We start from the raw sequence: 20,474 nt of genomic DNA, 5'->3' as shown, positions 1-20,474 counted from the left end.
CCCCATCCGGAGTGGGTGTGTGTCCCTCTGGGCGTACGTGCTTGAGGCTGTGCCACCTCCTGTGCGTGTTCTTGTGTTTCTGACTGTCTTGTTTGCGTGTCTCTGTGGGTTCCCCTCTGCGCGATTGTGTCTCTGGGTGTATCCCCGCTTGTGGGTCTGTGTTTGCTGTTGGCATGGGTGTCTGTGAACGCCCTCTCCAGGTGCTTGTATCTGAGTACCGCTGTTTGTGGATCCTTCTGTCGGCGTCTCTGTGTTTTCGATCTATGTGCGTCCTCCTCTCTGTGTGCTAGTCTCTAGGTGTATTTATGAGCATGTGTGTTTTCTGTCTGCGCCTGTGTTTTCTAGCTACGTCTGTATTCGAATGTAGGTCCAGTACCTGTCTGCGCGGGTCCCTCTGTGGGGGTGTGTTTCCTCGTCTGTGATCTGAGCTTCTGTGGGTATCTGTGTATATGGATGTGCGTCTGTAAGTCTGTGTGTGTGTCTGCATGTCTGCGAGTGTCTGCTGTGCTTTTGTGGGTCTGTGTCTCTTCGCTGTGCCTGTCTGTCCATATGTGTGTATGTGTTAGTGGGCGCGGTGTAGGTGGATCGGATCCGACCCACGCCGGGGGCAACTAGGCCAGGCCTGCGGTTCCCCTGGCTCTCGCTCTCCCACGCTCCGGTTAGCTGCGGGCGGCGGGCTAGGACACGGGCGGGGAGGGGGCGCCCGAGCACTAGGAGCCGCGGTGCCTCCCGGGTGTGCGCTCCGCTGAGCCGGCTCCTTTCTTGCCTGCAAAGGGACTCAGGCGGTGGCGGTGGCAGCCCGCGTCGCCCAGCTGGGGCCCTAGTGACTTATTTTTGTGTGTGATCCTTTCTTTTCTTCAGGGAAGAGGCGGGAGCACGCTCCGCTAGCTCGCAGTGCGCAGATAAAGGCGCCAGGGTTGGCGGCTGGGTCAGCCCTGCCTCCCCTGCGGCTTAGCAGAAGTGGCCGCCTCGCGGGCTCCCTTTGGGAGCAAAAAAGCCCCTAGATTAGAAACTCAGCCCAGAAACTACCATGCCTCCTTGGTTCTCTTTCATACCTCTTACGTAACTTATTTATTGATTGATTAATGAAAAGCTAGATTTCCAAGAAGCTCTTCTGTTTCCCCTATTGACACCAAGGGCTAATTAAAAGTGCGATGTTGGTGATGAGTGTTAATTAGACCATTGGAAAGACCCCTCTTTTAGATGCACCCTTCTTTTAGAAGCTTAACTCCAGGTATAAGATGAAACAGGTCAGACCCCTAACCCTCCAACCTTTAATCCAGATTTAAAAACCAGTTTCCCCAGTCCCGGCAGCCACTGGAGAGAGGGACAGGAGTGAGGAAAAGGCCAAAGGGGCATTACCTGATTTTGAAAAATTTGGAAAAATCTAAGGATATTTTACCAAAGCTGGGCTCACAATTCCAATACCCACGGCAGAAGGAGTCAGTTATACCTAAGAAGGCCTGGCCTGTGACTTGTCTGGCACCTGGAATCCTAAATTGGCATTTAACAGGGAATGAAGTTTTACTGCAGGAAGGGACTTCAGCGGGTCCCTCTGAAGGATGCCTCTACCTCTAAGACTAGGAAGTTTTTCCTGTACCATCTATGTACTAGGCTATATCTCCAAACCTGTCTTTAATCTCTGCCCCCCCCCCCCCACCCCTGGGGGATTGCTCAGAGGAAGAAGGATTTGGGCAGATGTAGAATGGGAGTTTGAAGCCTTTGGAGGCTGTTTGTACCAGGCAGGAAAAAGTCTTGGCAGTGCGTTCAGAAGCAATTCAGTAAGACTGGGCTTGTCGTCTGAACTTTGAGGAGAAGCCAGGGCTTGCCCTCAATGCTCCCCACTCATCTTATGGTGCAGTTTGGCCAGGCCTTCTCTTTTTTCTCCTTTCCCTTGCAGCTGCTCCTGGCTGACTTATGACACAGAGAGGAGAAGCGGCTGATACATTGCTGCATTTAGGGATCAATCCAGCAAGCATGTTCATTTCTCAACAATTCAGTTAAATGTTCCCTGACTGAGTCCTTTCTTTCAGCTCATTTTCATTCAAGTGTATTTAAATATCCTGAGATTTCCCTGGCAGTAAGAAACCAGAGCTTTTACATCAGGGCATACTCTCTTGAAGTCTCCTCTGCTCAGTCAGGAAATAGACTGGATGTGGCAGCTAGCTAGCTGACAACAGCATCCTTGCTTCTCCTCTTTCTCCTGTGACTCTCTCCTCTCTGGCTCCAGCGTAAGGACAGCAACAGCCCCAGAACTGGTGGAGACTGACTCCTAGAAAAAAACAAAAGACTCACAGGAGGTGTTGAACATCCTCCCACTTCCTGCTGGTTGGGAGGTATTTCTGTGGTGAGAGCGTCTGTCCCCATGTGCACTTGGGGCGTGTGCGCCGGCTGGTATGATGGGATATGACAGGGTCTCACCCAGGAGAGAGCTCCAGCACAGGGGCCTGGCGCAGAGTGCAGAGCTGTTCTCAGATACAGAGAAAGTCCAGAGCTGTCAATGAGGCAGCCCCAATGGAGAAGGCCTTCCAAGCAGGAGACCCTTTTTGGCACCTGGCTTTTTTTTCTTTTATTATTATTCATGAGGAGGGCTAGTAGCTATGAAAAGTATAGATTCTGAACTCAGCCTGCTTGTGAAAAGCCAAACAACAGTACTTCTTCCAGAGCAGCATGGATATGAGCAGGAACTTTGAAGTCAGACCTAGGTTCAAATTTTAGACCCATACTTCCTTGCTGTGTAACTCTAGGCAAGTTACTTACCTCTCTTATCTTCAGTTGTCTCATCTTGAATACAAAGCTAAACTTCTCTATTTGAAGCAAAAGAAGTGACACACACAAGACCTTAACAGAGATTTGCTGAATAAATGAATATATGAAGCAGTAGCTAGCACTCAGCATATAGCAAACATTCAGTACATGTTAGCAATTATCATTTGATCACCTCTTCTGTGTCAATAGGTGATCTTGATCTTTCCAATTTTGTGTGGTATCATTCTCCTCACTTTAAAGATGAGAAAACTGAGATTCAGAGAGGTTAAGTTACTGACTCAGGGTCACACAAGAAGCTGCAGCGTTGAGATTCGAACCTAGGTCTGCCTGAGTCTTTTAGTTTGAGGTTTCAGTTGGATTCAGAAAAGGGTAATGCTTATAGCCAGTTTATCAGAGTTTACTTGCATTGTGGTCTGGAACTAAAAAGAATGATTCTGAGGTTTCACCTTTGCAAGGGATCCCTTGAAGGGACTGTGGAGAGAGCAGTGGTGAGCAACAAGAGGGTGTCTACTTTTCTCTAAAAACTCAGCTACTTCCTGGGTCAGCAGAGGGCTTCAGTCATTTTGTCTATAATGTCAGCCACTCTTGGATATACAAGATAACCTTCTGAACATTCTGCTCCTCACTGATTTTTACCAAATTCAGAACATCTGTGACTTGGGAATTCACTTGCAGAAATCTGTTCTGGCTGAGTGTTTCATGTGTGTGGGAGAAGCCTTCAATTAAGAGGGATGTACCTGTGAAGTCACATCCCCTCTGCAGCTTCTCTCCCAAGCATCTGCTAGTACTTCTCCTCCTCCTCCTCCTCCTCCTCCTCCTCCTCCTCCTCCACCTCCTCCTCCTCCTCCCGCTTACAAGCCCTCTGTGGCGGAGTCTCATGTCCGCCTCTTAACCTGCTTTGGCACTGAGCTGTGCGGAAGCCTTTTGTGATAGGGGATGGCTTCGGCCTTATTCCAAAGTAGCCACCAGTCAGGACAGCTGCAAGGGAGGGTCTGTGGGTTTCTGTCTAATGCCGCTGCGGCCGGATCTGGCCACAGCTTTCCCGGAGGCTGGCATGGCCTGAATTGTGGAATGGCTAGTGCGTTCATTACAAATGCTGGCAAGACTAGTGCCTTTTAGTAAAGAGCTCCCCACCCCCCATTCCTTTCCTTCCTGATGGTGCTGGTGCTGTGGGAGGAGGCATTCATGATTACTTGTTGATACATCTTCACAGGATTCTCAGATATGTCCCCACCTCTTGGACTGTTTATGGGAGAGTGTACCAAGTATGAATATTTTTCTTGGTGCAGAGGTCCCTTCCTTTCTCCTCCCTCCCTGTCCCTCTGAGCCTCTGTGACGTCAGCCAGGAGGTGACTGAGTGTCTGCTCTATCTGCAGGTTCCCAGGCAGGGAATGCAGCTCTGTAGTCAGTTGCTTTTCGTCCCTGAGACAATCTCTGCTGCTCTTTCTCACCCTCCCTGAGGACCCTGGTGTCTTGCCTGCCATACACTGCCTCCTGCAGCTGTAATTGGGGGAAAAATGTTGATGCTTTGTGCTTCACAGACCATTGCTTCCCTGTCTCTTCATACTTTGGTGCCTTATTCCTCTGATGATGATGATGATGATGATGATGATGACGATGCCCCCCATGGAAGTTTGAAAGATAACTCATTTCCAGCTCCGGTGTGCTTATTTCCAGAACACAAGAAGTGGGGAGCCTGTGAGGCCCCTGGAGGTTGCTTGTCTATTAATGTGCTCAGAGGAGCTTGGAAAAAGATCATCGGCTGCTGCTTGGTTCAGGCCTCACTATGTGGCTCCAGATGGTGGGAAAGACAGCTCAAATCTGTACTTTTCTACAAAAGACAAATCTGACTGTTGAACGTTTTCTCCTCAGGTATGGGTCTTACACCATGAAGGAAGACGACAGCCCAGGAGGGGAGCCACCACTGTGATGAACGCTTGCAGGAGCCATGAGGGGCGGCTTTCCGCGCAGTGTTTGCAGTGATTTATGGGAGTCAGGGGCTGCCAGAGAGGGATGTGGATGTTATCAGCTTGGTGGATTAAATGCCCATTTACATTGTTATTGACATATAAATTATCTATGCCAAGGAGACAGTGAAGGAAAGGGTTTCTGGGGCAGTAATGTGGTGTGTGCCTCAGGATATGGACTTGTCTTTGCCCAGATTTGTCCTCTGGGCTCTCATGAAGCGAGTCTCAGACCTAAAGTAAAACCCCAAGACTTAGCTCTCATGATGCCGGCAGCAGTCACCCTCATTGCAAAGGCAGCGGTGCCGAGTGAGGTTCCCGAGTGGATTTTAAGAAGACAGGAAGACCTTTGAAGAGGTGGTGCTAATTTCCCTGGCTGGCGGGAACTCTGTCTGGCGGTTGCATGCATCACTTTTGTGTGGGTTATTTTGTTCCTCTGTGGATTTGGAAGCATCGCTGAAGGAGAGAGAGGATTTTATTTCTGGGAAATGGAATCAGTTTCTGAGTCCAGCCAACAGCAGAAGAGAAAGCCCGTTACCCACGGACTGGAAGATCAAAAGAGGGTAAGTGGCAGAACTTTGTTGGTTGATTGGATTATGGTGCTGGAATTGCTAAATGTGATTCAGAGAGCATAGGTGGTCATCATTGAGTATGCTTGTCTGTCTTTCTCTCCAGAAGGAGGTAGCATGGTGGCTTGAGGTTTGCTATGTCTTGATGCTGGGTGTCTTGACTTACTGGTAGGCAAGAAGAAAGATAAAGAAAAGGGAAAAAAATTCAGTCCTGGCAGCCAAAAAGGTAAAGATTTATAACTGTTAACTGAGGAAGTTAACAAAAAATGTTGGTGTTCTCAAAGTCCAATATGAGTTTCTTTGTACTGAAGCCCCCTTCGGGATTCACACACTCTTAGCACCTTTTGGAAATGTTGCTCCTGACAGTGGAGGTTTTGTTTGAATTATTCTCTGTGTGGTTGGCTGGCTCTTGTGTTTATGGATCAAAAACATATTCTACTGCACTCTTTGGCCCTATCTGTGAGAATGTCACAGCCGTTTAAAATGGCCTGTTGAGTATAGGTCATTTGCTGTCATTGGCCTGAAAGCTGCAGTCACCCAGGACCTGTGTCTACCAGTTAAAGTTCAACTTGTCTTTAAAAGGCAGACGCGTTCGGGAGTAGCATAGAGTAGTTGGTTGTCTAGGAAGAAAGTTGAAGCTGTATCTTCTCACTCTTGGGGCGTAGCTAGGACCGGGGGGTGGCAAGGGTTAAATACAGCTCTAGCAGAGTCCAAGCTTGTGTTAAACTGAAAATAATTTCTGATATTTCCTTTGAAATGTTGTAGATGGTAAAAAAAAAAAAAAAAAAAAAAAAAAAAGACTTCTGGTGTTCTTTCAGAGTGGTGTGGATATCCCTCTCCACCTGAGTCTCAAAGATTGACTCTTCCCAGTGTGAAATACACATGGAGATGAAAATTGTCCTTCTGACTCTTCCCTATAATTTTATATGCCTCTCTCTCTGTGTGTGTGTGTGTGTGTGTGTGTGTGTGTGTGTGTATAAAAAAGGATTTTGGATCGCATTTTCTCTGAACTTCCAAGGATAAAAATAAACAGAAATAAACATTTATAAACATAAATATTGACTCCATTGCTAACAAAAAATTCAATTTCCGAAGCTGCCATCACTATAATTTGGGAAGAATGCCCACTATCTTGGGAACCTAGATAAGTGGGATTTGTTTTGTGATGTTTGATTTATTAAGTGTATAACCTACTAGACCTGTCTACTCCTATTTCTACAGAAGCTTTCTGAGAGATTGGAGAAAAATCAATAATAGCTGTGAACAGAACCCAGGATTGACTGCATTTGACTAAGTATTAGCCAAGTTTGATATCCAGACACTTAGCGGAGGAACATTTGGGACCTCTGACACTGTAGACAATTTTAATTGGGCTGGTACAGCAAGATAATATGCAATTATGATGGCTTCTTTTTGGCTAGGTGTAGATGTCTGCATTTCCCATCTGTTCTTGGCTCTGGCTGCGTTGGGTCCACATGTACTATGGAGCCTCTGGAAGTAGAATATAACCCCAAGTGAGGCTCTGTGGCAGCTGGGGTAACATCAATTGGTCATGCTCAGCTGACATTCATTTTAACTTGAACTCTAGCCGTCATGGCGATTATTAAATTTATAATGATATATGTAAGATCCATTTTAATGACTCTCCATGCTTGGGTGAGCTCTCACTTGCGCTGGCAAAATAAGGCTTAATAGAGTATTACATTTCATCTTCTACTGAATTTTCTGGGCTGTGGTTGAAACTTTGCTTAGAAAGAATTAGATTGTTTTTCCTGATAGGCATTGTGATCGAGTTCCACATTGCTCAGAGTACAGTTTCTGGGCTTCTAGAAATACCGCCACTGCAGTAGCTTCTGTTGGCGGCAGCAGCTTCTGTTGGTGTGTGAATGTGTGTGTTTGTGGGTAAACATACACCCCATTTGCGTCAAGTGTGAAGCTAAACAAGCCTCTCAGCGTGCAGCCTGGAATGTCTTGTCCACGAAGCTGAAAGGCGACTCTACAGTGTTTTGGCTCATATACTTCGGGTGAGCTGAAAAATCCTCTTTGGGGGGATTGGCTGAAAATCCAACAAAGGCACAATCGAGGCATCTGCTGGAGAGCTGGGAAGTCTCCACCAGCATGCTTAAGTTACCAAGCATTCATTGGCACCAGATCCCCCTGGCATTTCTGTCTGTGTGTAAGGGGTGTTTAGGGAAAGACAATTGTGGGATAAGTCAAGAGACAAGGCAGAGGGCTAGCTAGATTCAATTTTGCTGTATTTCCCAATGTCCCAAGAAGCAAAAGCCACTTCTCACGCACCTGGTTGTAGCTTGGTGATTGTTTTGGGGTTTCATATGGATGAAATGGCTAGTTTAGGGCCAACTAGGATCTGGAATTTTGTGGGTACATGCATATACCTTCTGCAGTGAAAAGTGTCATGGACTATAGAACTAGAGACCTGGGTTCAAATGCCAGTGGTGGTCTGTGCTAGCTGTGCAACCCTGGGAAACCTACATAATCTCTCTGATTTTTAGAGTCTACATTTTCAGCATAGGACAATAGGGATTTTATTATAAGGATATTATTAAGATTAAATGGAATAAAGCTGGGAAGGACTTTGGCCCTTGGTAAATATTTAAGAAATGTTCTACATATCCTTGGTATAGATTACAATGTGGGCTTTCTTCTTTTCCTTTTGTTCTTAGCAGGTTGCATGTGATTTTGTTTTAAATCTTTAAAAAAAAACTCAAGTAATATATGCACATCACAAATTTGAACATCATAGAAGAATACAGAATATAAATAAATTTCTCATTTCTCTAATTCTATCTAGCAGTGACTGCTATTAACAGTTTGGTACATATTATTCTTGACTTTTTTTGGTTTGTGTTTCTTAATAAAATGGATTCATGCTATACGTATTTTTAGGAAATTTGCTTTATCATTTAAAATAATGTGGGTGTCTGTCTGAGTCATTACATACACACCCAACTCATGCCTTTTAGTCACTGGATAGAGTTGCACTGCAGAAGTGCCAACATTTATATAACTAATCCCTTATAGATGTACATTTAGGATGTTTTCAGGTTTTTGGTTTGGGCTCTGTTTTTTGATAGTACATAATTCCAGTATTCATCTATTCAACAAGTATTTATGAAGTGTCTCCTTGTGCCAGGCACCTTTCTAAGAGCTAAATATAAACCAGACATACAAAGCCACTTTTTTCTTGAAGCCTATGTTTTAGATCAGTGCTCTCCAATAGAACTTCGTGCAATGATGAGAAATGTTCTATTCGTGCACTGTACAAATCAGTAGCTACTAGGCATATCTGGCTACAGAGCACTTGAAATGTCACTAGTGTGGCCAAAGTTTAAATTTTATTGAGTTATAATTAGTTGAAACTTCAATAGCTGCATGTGGCTAGTGGCCACTGTGGTAGACAGTGCCTTTCTGAAAAATCAACAACAGGCAAATAACTACACCATCTATTTCCAGACACTGGCCTATGCTCTAAAGAAAATAAAGAGGGCAAAGTTGGTGTAGTGAGTGAGAGAGGTACACATTTCATATTTATGATTATTCTTGAATTTCCCTTTTAATTGATGTATAACTTAGAGTCAGTAAAATGTGTGCTTTTAAAGCTTACAAATCAATGAAGATGAATTTTTCTACCTTGTACACACCTATGCAGCCACAGATACATAAGATATCAAGATCTAGACCTCTTCTCTTGCCCCAAGAGGATGAACTTTAGCTGGGTGTAAGGGGATGCCTCCCTCAGGAGGTGTCTTCTGAGCAGAGACCTTAGTGGCTGGCCGTGGGAAGATCAGGAGGCAGCCCTCAGATGTGAATGTGCCCACTTGTCCCTTGTGCCAGGAGAGGTTATCATTCAGAGCTCTCAAAGCCCCTCCCTATTCCTTTGAAGACTTATCTGGGTTCCACATATAGATGGCAGCTCTCTATGCATCCCTAGCTCTTGTCAGATTCAAATTCTGTGCTGAAGTGAGGAAAAAGCTGGGGACGCAGGGGGCTTCTGCATAGAGAAATTCAGTGAGGTAAGTATTGTTCAGTGCTCTAAGAACCTACTTAACTAGCATAGATGGGAGAAGTAAAATTTCCCTGACAGACACCTATTGATCAGTCAAGGGAATGACTTTTTGATTGATTTTTCTCTACTCTTCTTTAGAAGTTTGTCCTTCACAGACAGAGGTTTCCCACAGAGGATGAACACTGTAAAATAAGAATTGTTGGGGTTTTTTTTTTTTTTTTTTTTTAAAGATGCTTGATGACTGAGTAGTGACAAAGACGGTTCAGTTTGAATATTCTCCTAGCTGTCAGCTTCTCAGCATGAAAGCATCCTGGAGCCAGTTTTTAAAAATGACTTTGGAGAGTGTGAACTCAGGCTCAGTGTAATTAAAATTTCCAGGGTTGGCTGAACTGCTCTGGATCTGCCAAACCCTGCCCTTCAAAGGGCAATATATTGTCATATTTACCCCGTCAGCCTCTTGTCTTCATTTTTATTAATGGCATTCGCAACTTCCTCGTCACTTGGGTTTGCAACTCAGAATTGTTTGACCTCCCACCTCACAGGCCCACCACCTTTTCATTCAGTCATCAGCCCTACTTTTTCCTGTGCCACATGTATCTGGTGCCTGTCTGTGCTTATTTCAGTTTCACTGCTACCACCATAGTTTCAGGTCTGGGAATTCTTGCCCAGGTAGTGGTATAGCCTTCTGGCTGGCTTTCTTGTTTCCATTTCTTCTTCTTAAGTTTATTCTCCATTCCTGGCTAGACTATTTGTCCCAGAGTCCAGCTATTGTCATCCTACTCAGTGGTTTCCCACTGTGTCTTCCTTCAGAAGGAGCCATCCTCTCTAGCCCTTGGCAATTTACATTGTCACTGACTTCTAGGGTATAATAGATGAAAGCTAGAATCTCACTGGAGTCTCATTGACCTCAGCGTTAAACCTGGAGGCATTCTATACACTCCTGGAGCTGTTTCCCCAGTGGTATTTACATGTACATAGGTTACAAGGTGCTCAGCACTGTGCCTGTCACATAAGTATTCAGTAAGTGGGGATTACTGTGATTACTATATTCTCCGATTCTCTTACCCAAAACTTCTCTTCTTGTAAAGCTCTGATTGCTCTTTCCTGAACAGACCTTACATTTCCGCCTAGTTCTGAGTCTTTGTTTATGTGTCATGCCCACCCACCCAGAAGGCCCTCACTCCCAGACTCCTCATTTATCCTCCATGTAGAATGGATCCTCCTCCTGTTTCTATACCTTGCTTAAGTGCAGCCTGGGTAGGAGTTCACCACATTCTCCTTATGTCCCAGACATTTTCCCACATGTCACATCTCTGAACCAGATGGTTGGCTCCTTGAGGAGGTCTTCTCCATCTTTTCATCAATAGGCTCCCAGTAAATATTGGTTGAATGAATGAATGTTGCTTATAGGATTGAGATTCCTCTTTCCCTGTGGTCATGAGGTGAATCTGATCCTCTTAGATTTAATATGTTGTCTACTCATAGAGAGAGGAGGGAGAAATAAGATTCGAGGGGACATTCAGGAGTTCTCTCCAGTCATCAAAACATTCAATGAAGGAAGTCTAGACTGGGTCTGGTGAGTAGAAAAAGGCATATTGAAGTCACGATTTGAAGGAAGAAGCAAGAGGATTTGCGTTAGTGACTAGACCTAGCAGATGGAGGCGGATGAATCTCAGATGTTGCCAATCTTCAATGCATTGCATTGGTGTCTGACGGGGACTGGCAGCCCTCTGGATGGAGCAACTTGAAGTAATGACACCTTCTAATGCTTCTCATGCTAGAAGTGACTTTGCACTTGGTTTGTGCCGGTGGAAACAGGGCAATTGTTATTCCTTTTAGATGTAGAAGGAAAACAAGTGCTTTAAAGTAATTTTTCCAAGTACAAGTGGTTAGATTTAGTGAAGTTTTTGGAAAGGATTAAAAAAATTTGATCAATGGGGTAAAGACAGGGAAAGTAACTAACTTATATTGAGCAATCCCTGTGTGCCACGGAGGAACTAGCACTCCTTTTACTTTACCTCATTTAGATACCCCAAACCCATGATGCAGGTATTATTAACCTGTTTTACAGATGTAAAATCTGTGATTCAGGGACTTCTTTAGGGTTCCACAACTTATGTTGTCTGCTAGACTCCAGGACCCCACTGAAATTTTACCTTGCCAGTAATTAAAAATTATTTTCCCAACTTCTTTGCATCCATGCATAAGTATGTACACACACACACACACACACACACACACACACACACTCCCACTCTCAATGTGGCTGTTATTAGGACTGCTTTCCAGGGAATAAAATGGCCTTCTTCAATCAGTAGTGGAATTTCTAGCCTCACTGCTACCACCCTAGTTTAAGGTCCAGGAATTCTTGCCTGGATGGTGGCATAGCTTCCTGGCTGGCTCCCTTGTTTCCATTTCTCTTTCTTCAGTCCTGCATGGTACCTGTATAACATGTTACAGATGTTTTGTTTACCTGGGAACAATGCCCATGTCATTCAGCAAGTCAGGGCTGCATGCCACCACCCTCCCCAAGGTCAATCCCAGGCCAGTAGTGAGGCTGAGCTACTTTAGAGGGATTTTCCTTGGCCATAGTGATATGAGCTCTGGGGTGCTAAAGGTGTGGTTAGGGGTCTGGATTAATGGATACTCACATGTTAGGTGAGGATGAGGCTTCAGCCCCAGCTCCCCAGATGAACTGAAATGCTTGTTTCCTGGCCTGGGCCAGTGTTTGTTGTTGCTCCTTTGGAGCTGGAGGTAGCAGCAGTTACAACTGATCTGCCTTCTGAAAGGTCGCTGCCTGTAGGGCCCACCTGTCTTCCTGGCATGAACGAAGGGAGTGTTAAGCAAGAGCTCAGGATGGACAGGGAGGACCTACCACAGCACATTTCACACATCACTGAAGAAGAATGGAGAGAGACTGTAGCCAGATGCAACTCCATTCAGTAAGCTTTGAGACCTGATTCAGGGATAGGGTCAGGGGAGAGGATGGCAAAGGGGTCAGACCAATTCCCTGCCTTCATCTCAATGAAGAGAATGTGAGATAGCACGATTAGTCTTCATTCATTCATTTATTCATTCATCCTACTTTATTTATTGAGTACCTACTGTGTGCCAGCCAGCCACAGCATGAGGCACTGGGATCATGATGATGAGCTTAGATATTGTCTCCTGTCTCTGGGCACTTCCAGTGTCTTGGGGGAGGCAATTCGATCAGCAGTGACTGTGATATTAGGTAAGCATCTTTCTGCTTTGGAGAGGTCAGAGAGGGCTTCTCTGGAGGAGGGGGAACTTGAGCTCTGCCTATAAGGGGCCAAGTGAAAGGCACACTGAAGAGAGGACTAAATAAGCAGCTCATAGGGGAACCATGTGGCCTTTTGGGGGGCTGCAGCTGGGATGGATGCTGGCTGTTATGTACCGACTTGCATTTCCCAAAAATTCATGAAACCTTAACCCTCACTGTGGCTGTATTAGGGTTGTTTTCCAGGGAATAAAATGGCTTTCTTCAATCAGCAGAAATGAATGCTGATATTTTTTATTTTGGCTTAATTTTCAACAGTGGAGAAAATTTGACGTTTCTCTGGACTTGATTTTAATGATGCTGGAAGAGTTGGGTTATTTTTGGTCCTTAAAGCTGCTAGAAGTTGAGCAATGATCCAGGCACCCTCATAGGTGGCCATTCTCCATTTATTTGATTCGTGTAAATTGCACAAAGATAGCTTTGAACATAAGTAAATTGAACATAAGTAAACTGAATTTACTTTGGCTTTGCAGCTGTATCCCAAACTGGCTTCCAGAAACCAAACCACTGAATCCTCAGCACAAAAGAAGGATGAAATTTAATGCTAAGTGGTACGAAGTGCCAACTTTCCCACTGGCATCCTGTGTAGAGATCCAGGATTGGCACATTTGTTAAAGCCCTTTTACTTACCTGATCTCTTTAGACTTAATTTTATCCTATTGGTCTGTACTATGTCATTATGTGTTCCTTTCTTAAACTATCCGAAGTATGGTTTTAAACTGGAGGGAGAAAGAGCAGCAATATCACCTAGCTTGTCTAGTATTTTTTAATCACATAACTTTGACACTTTATTATGTGGGATAATTTATTTAACCTTTCTAGCCTCTCCATGTTCATTATGAAAATTGAGATGCTAATAATAAAACCTTTGGCGAGGATTATGAGATATAATGCACTTGACGATTCAACACAGTACTTAGCACATAAGTATTAAATGATATCTATTATAATTCTTATCATATGTTTCCCTTGCATTATTTCACAAAAATCCCTGTAAGAGGCCTATTTAAGGAGTAAAATGGGGATAGGGGATGGGTGGCTGCTACGACTGCATTTGAGTTTCCTTTTGGTTAACTGAAGGTCACATAAAATTCCTTCTGATTTAAACTTGTGTTATGCACATTTTTCTAAAGGAAAGTATACTTTTCTGTTTTAGTAGTACAGTCAGTGGAGACAACAAAATCTTCCTTTATGTAGCAATCCTGTAATAACTACTTTGACTTCGTCTTTCCACACATTAAATTACAATGCACAGGACCCTGGCATGTAGGGATTAGGTTAAACCTTTTTATGTGTGTCTAAGACACCCCTTACAAGTCGCATTTTTACTTGAAAAATGTTTTGAATTTCATTTGATACACTCTGTGGCATCCCCTATAACCTCAGCACCAGGGAAAAAAAACCTGGTTACCTAGAGGTGAGTTACAATTAATCAAGGTTTTCCAAAACCCATCCTAGGTTAGTTTGCTTCTAAAGCTTAGATCAGATTCTTCTATGCCTGGGGTTTGAATCACAATAATGACATCTCTGACTCCCATCCTTAGGGCATTAATTTTTAATCTTCTTTCTCGTTGGGATAATTAGAAAGAGAGGGATGTGGGGGCTGGGAAGAGAAATGAGAGGAGATGCGGATGGCAGAGCAGGAGTGGATGTTTTTTACAATGCAGCTTCTTCCAAAGATGAGGAACAACACTGCAGCCTTGCATGTACATTCTGAGTTCATTTGTGGGGAGGAAGCAGAGGCAAAGATGGGACTGGGACAGGTGGCTGAAGAAGCCAAGTCAGGGTGATTCCTGACATAGGAACTGGAGGTCATTTGGGGAATGAGCCAGAGCCGTGTAACTGCATATGTTAGAGAGGAAAGTTAAGAACTGGGCTTGGGTGTACAGGGGATTTCTTCCTTAAGCTGAGTAAGTAAAGATAAAGTTACCCAAAGCTGTGTCCATTTCCAGCATCTATGTTCCCTTGAATCTCTAGGGTCACAGTGAGACTTGAGGGACAGGAATCAGTATCTTGGTTACAAATAGCAAGATCCTATGTCCTTCATCTCTTGTGAAGCCATCATAGAGGTACCAATCTGGATACCTGGGAACACTGTAACTTTACGTTCAGAATCCAAGTCTTTGTCTGCTTCTTAGGTGAGTAAGGTTCTTTCAGATCCCCTCTTCCCACCTCTTACACAGAGGTATTGATTCTAAATTTCAGTTAAAATATTTCTCCTTGTTTCTACTGTTATAATTTAAAAATGCAATAAGTAAAAATCCTTTATGATATGAGAAAATCATCATGAGAAGCTAAAAACTAGGACAAAGGATTGTTCTTAGATACCCTTTGCATCTCACGTGTATAAGTCTGTATTTAATTGTTTGCTGAAAGTCTCTCTTTTTTACTAGCCATTCAGTTTCATGTTTGTTTCTGTATTCAGAGCACATATTACAGTGTTCGGCACACAGTAGATGATTAGGAAATACTTGTTGAATGAATGAGTGACAGTCAACATTCCAAATGAGAGGGTAAAAGGGAGAGTTAGGACTCTCCTTTGACTCTTTGAGTTAGATTCTTTGTGGTAGTAGTTCCTTAGAAAGGAGATTGTCTTTGATTTGGGATGGGAGAAACGGTGTCTGGCAGCACTGCTTAGAGGTAAAAGTTCTGCATTTGTGAGTCTTTTTGTGTGTGGAGATTCATAACTGTGAAGACCCAGTTTTATTATTGTGAATCTATTATCCCTGTCACCCCCACTGTAGAGACATGCCTTTTCCCTTTGAATTTCCATGGTCCATGGTGACAGGTGACCTGGAAGGTCATTTCATTGATGTCTGTGTCGGCTGATCATTTAGAGGTAAGATAAGAGGCAAGAACTGTGGCTCAGATGTACCCAAAAGGGGATGTACTGAATAAATCAGTGCAAAATATGCCCTTACATGTTGCAGCACAATGGGGCAAATTGTGAGAGCAAGTAATGAGGAGTCTCCGTTTCTGAGGGCAGAGTCGGTGTCCTGTTGAAGCCCATGGAATGTTCTGAAATAGAAACAAATGATGTCACCAGTGATTTAGAAATGCTTACCCAGAAGAGAAGGTGGAATGGTGTTATTCTTTCCAAAAAATAGAATGACATTCAAGAGAAACAGCTTTGAGCAAACAGATGCTAATTAAGGTTGTTCCTTTGAGTGTCAGTCAGGCTTCAGGAAATCAGGGGCTCAAGATGCCGCCATGGGTGCCTCTTTGGCTGTCAAGTCACCTCTCTGCCTGTCTTGGTTCAGCAGGTCCTTTCTCTGCTTCCCAGTACTCTTCATCCACTGCTTCTCGTGGTTTCTTTCTCTTCCCTCTTCCCTTCAAGGCTGATCCTCATTGCCCCCACCCACCATCACTACTCGTCTCTTTCAATATCACTGTCTACTGAGAACTTCCCACTGGGTTTCTTAGTTCAGAGTTATGAGCTGATCTGATTGGCTTATCCCATCTTGTTGTGCCTAGAAATTGACAAAGACTCTTTCCTTGACTAAACTTCATTTAGGCTCTTCTGAGCTGTCTCTTCAGCCAAATCTCAGCCTTGGCCCCCATCCTGTCTTTGGCCTGCCAGCCTGGTCTTAGCAAGAACTATGCTAAGTCAATTATTAGCACAATCTTCCCACCCTTGAGACCTGATCAAGTTCCTCATTCCCTACCTTTGATGTATGTGTCCTTGACCTATCTGTAGCAAGCATCCTGTTAGGTCAGTTTAGCAAGAAGCCCCCTATCCTTGACATGTCCTTTTGGTAATTTCCCACCCACTGATCACCTATCACTCTGCCCATAGGCTATAAATCCTCAGCTGTCTTTGCTGTATTTGGAGTTGAGCTGAATCTCTCTCCCCTATTAAAATTTTTGCTTTTATTGCAATAGTCTTACATAAAGTCTTTTTGACTATTTTAACAAGTGTCAGAAATATATATTTATTTAAACAAAGCAAGTCCATAGAGATAGATCAGCCACCCAAGTTCTTTGTCTGTCCCTTGGCCAGTCAATTATCGCTAGGATAGGGACAGGGTCACATGGTATACAGCCTAACCTTTGAGGGTGGATCACTCCAGAAGGTGGTATGAGTGGACAGGCAGTGATTGATATCTCTAATCTATTGGGCAAAATCTGGTAGAATGGGGAGGAAGAAGAAGGCTGGAGAACAGGAGGTACTCTTTGAGGTAGATGGTCAGGAGAGTGATGGAATCATCTATTGAATGTTTGTCTTTCCCGTTGAACTGCCCCATCCTCACAAAGCTCAGTCCAATGGAGCAAACAAGCATCAAGTGGATACTTAAATAAATGTCTACTTAGGTCCCACAAACTGGCAGATGGAATATACCAGAGGAGATGGAATTCTTGACAATGGAAAACAGGAAGCATAATGATGAGGTGGAAAAAACTGTGACAACTGGAATGATCTGGGTTTCAGTCCTGGCCTCGGAAAGTCCTGGCTTGTTAATCTTCGGAAAATTTCATAACCTCGCTAAACTGGTTTAGATACTATAAAATGAGGATGGCAATAGTTTCTACCTTGTAGGGTTATATTAGGTTAGATAACATGAGTAAAGTACTTAGCACAGCACCTGGTGTATTTTGTTGGTGCTGACTAAAAGTGAGCTCTTTTTTATGTCTCTCAGCTTCTGCTAAGCATTTTGTTACTGAGGTTTTAGTGGGTCTACTTTGGGACTACAATTTCTTGTCCATAGAAATCTGAGAAAAAGTCACACTTTACAGTGGACTTCGGTTCCAATCCCAGCATGTCACCTCTTGAGTGACAGGCATGACTGGGTATCACATCTTATCCTTGAGTCTCAGTTTGCTCCTGGACTGCTGTGAGATTCATTGACTTCTTGGTCTATCTAGCCTTTTGTGGGCATTTGGTATCTAGGTTGCTTTTGGGGATGGGGGGATCCTTCTGCATGGAAGGTAGGCTAAAGGTCCTGGCTCTGAAGTGTCTTCCTCCCTGGATGCCATCCGTAGTCCTGAGGTCATTACATGAAGCCCAGGGAGCCAGCTTCCTCTGCCATCTGAGATCAAGGCAGCTTGAAAACATGAGTGTGGGATGTGTGAGCTCTCTTTTGTTGTGGCCATCAATCACTGGCAGGGCCTGCCATAGGACAGCAAAGAGAGAAACGGCAAATAAGCAGTTTGCATTTGTAGAACAACACGAAGCCCTTTGCCTATGGTAATAAAAAAAAAATTCTAATTCCTGCTTGTGTCCCTGGAGTATCTTCCCATTTGGATTCCTACAGAGTCTCCAAATCTTGTCAACACAATTGAGGTGGTGGAAGGAATTTGCCTGCTGGAGCTAGATTAAGAGGAGAATCCCTAGGCTCCCATAATGATGCCCAGATATCATGGATTTCAGCCAGATTGGGGGATAAGGTAGAGGGGATGGAGAGGAAGTGAGTGAGGACAGTGGCTCTGGATGGGGAGGGGGATGAGTTGGAGAGGGAGATGGATTAGCAATTGGTAAGGCCCTATGATGCAGGTGCAGGAATACACTGTTACTTTAACCTCACTTGAATAGCACGCACAAGAGAGTGCTATTGTTCCCACTTTACAGATAGGAAAGTAAAGACTCAGAGAAGTTAGGTAACTTTCTCATGAGTCCAGCAGCTAGAAGTAGTAGACCAGGTCTTGAAGCCAGTTCTGTGTGACTCCAAAGCCTGTGCCATTCTCCATCACAACCATTATTAGACATTAACATCCCACTGATCTAATTTCTACCATATTATTACCACCTTATGTGTGGTTTTGTTTTTTTTTTTTTTGAGACGGATCTCGCTCTGTCGCCCAGGCTGGAGTGCAGTGGCCAGATCTCAGCTCACTGCAAGCTCCGCCTCCCGGGTTTGCGCCATTCTCCTGCCTCAGCCTCCCGAGTAGCTGGGACTACAGGTGCCCGCCACCTCGCCCGGCTAGTTTTTTGTATTGTTTTTAGTAGAGATGGGGTTTCACCGCGTTAGCCAGGATGGTCTCGATCTCCTGACCAAGTGATCTGCCCGTCTCGGCCTCCCAAAGTGCTGGGATTACAGGCTTGAGCCACCGCGCCCAGCCCACCTTATGTGTTTTTAAACCGACTCATTTTTTTTAAAAAAATTGAGCTTTGTCACAAGGATAACATCAATGAGACCTTGGGTTTTGATGAGCTCCTTACTTTTCTAATACCTATTGAAATAAAACCATGATCATTAGATTTTTTAAAAGTTCATCAATGTACCACCTAAAATAATGTTGTATACCACCAGGAGTACACACACCTGTTTGGAAAGCAAGCACTGCTCTGCAGCATAAATAATAATATAATAGCAATAGATAACATCTGTAATTATTGGGGACTTGCCATCTGCCATTGTCATAGTGAGAAGAACACAGGTTCTGTAGTTACCTGGTTTTGCGATTGAAATCTACCATTTCTTGGACATGTGACTCTGAGAAACTTAGTTGTCTTCTCTGTGCCTCAGTTTCTTCATCTATAACCGAGGATAATAATAGTATTATTATCATTTAGAGCCACTTTGAGAATTAAACATGTTAATAACATTTAGAAACATGCCTGGCACCTACTGAGTCAGTATTAGTTGTTATTTGTTTATCAGTTAATTCATTTGATCATCCAGTCATTCAACAATTAGTTACTGTTTGAACGTGTTTTGTATATCAGACACTGTTCTATTATCTTTACAACAATCTGATGATGAAGGGTTTTTTAAATTGTACTTTAAATTCTGGGGTACATGTGCAGAATGTGCAGTTTTGTTACATAGATATACACATGCCATGGTGGTTTGCTGGTCCCATCAACCTGTCACCCACATTAGTTTTTTCTCCTAATGTTATTCCTCCCCTAGCCTCCCACCCCCCAACAGGCCCTGGTGTGTGATGTTCCCCTCCCTATGTCCATGTGTTCTTATTGTTCAACTCCCACTGTGAGTGAGAACATGTGGTGTTTGGTTTTTTGTTCCTGTGTGAGTTTGCTGAGAATATGGTTTCCAGCTTCATCCATGTCCCTGCAAAGGAGATGAACTCATCCATTTTTATGGCTGTATAGTATTCCATGGTGTACATGTGCCACATTTTCTTTATCCAGTTTATTACTGATAAACAGCTGGGTTGGTTCTGAAGGTATTATTATCATCATCCTCATTTTACAGGTGAGAAAACTTAGGTTGAATAATTTTCCCTGATGTCCCCCAGCTAATTCATGATGAAACTGAAATTCAAACCCAGGTATGTCTGAAGTTCTGCTATTGTGATTCATTTCTGTCCATGGAATACTTCTGATACCAAATGTGGGTTGTTCTTTTCCTACACCAATCAATTCTCTGACTGCATGTCCTACGATTCAATTCAATTCTGACACTATCTGGCTGGAATTAGCATCAGAGCCCACAGGTTAAGGGCTCAGTCCCACAAGACTGCCTCAACTTCAGATGCCAATTGCACATCCAGGCCACCTGTACCTCTCACTGTCTAGCTATAAATCAAAAAGTTCCCAAGACTTTCTTTTCAGGTTTGATGATTTGCTAGAATAGCTCACAGAACTCAGGAAAACAGTTTGTTTATTATTACCAGCTTATAAAGGATATAACTTGGAAAATGGCAAATGGAAGAGATGCACAGGGCAAGGTGTGTGGGAAGGGGCATTGAGCTTCCAGGCCTCTCCAGGGGCTCCACTCTCCCAGCACTTCCCTGTGTTCTTCAACATGGAAGCTCTCTGAATCCCATGATTATGGATTTTTATGGAAGTTTCGCAATACAGGCATGATTAACTCAATCTCCAGCCCCTCTCCGCCTCCCCAGAGGGTGGGGCTGAAAGTTCTAACCCTAATCACATAGTTGATTCC

The 20,474-nt window shown here is 43.9% G+C and overlaps 1 protein-coding gene across 1 annotated transcript in view; it reads left to right on the top strand.

The window, feature by feature from the left end:
- Positions 1-4,992: 4,992 nt before the first annotated feature.
- The window catches only part of NAV2 (neuron navigator 2), a 757,451-nt gene continuing 741,969 nt past the window's right edge, over positions 4,993-20,474 (top strand). The window contains exon 1 of the mRNA XM_025355931.1: positions 4,993-5,296. Within this exon, the coding sequence (XP_025211716.1) occupies positions 5,222-5,296 (75 nt within the window). The 5' untranslated portion in view covers positions 4,993-5,221. The remainder of the gene's footprint in view (positions 5,297-20,474) is intronic.

The sequence above is a fragment of the Theropithecus gelada genome, chromosome 14 (assembly GCF_003255815.1).
Source record: "Theropithecus gelada isolate Dixy chromosome 14, Tgel_1.0, whole genome shotgun sequence".
NCBI lineage: Eukaryota > Metazoa > Chordata > Mammalia > Primates > Cercopithecidae > Theropithecus > Theropithecus gelada.
The sequence above is the reverse complement of the archived record's forward strand: the minus strand, read 5'-3'. Positions and strand labels throughout refer to the sequence as shown.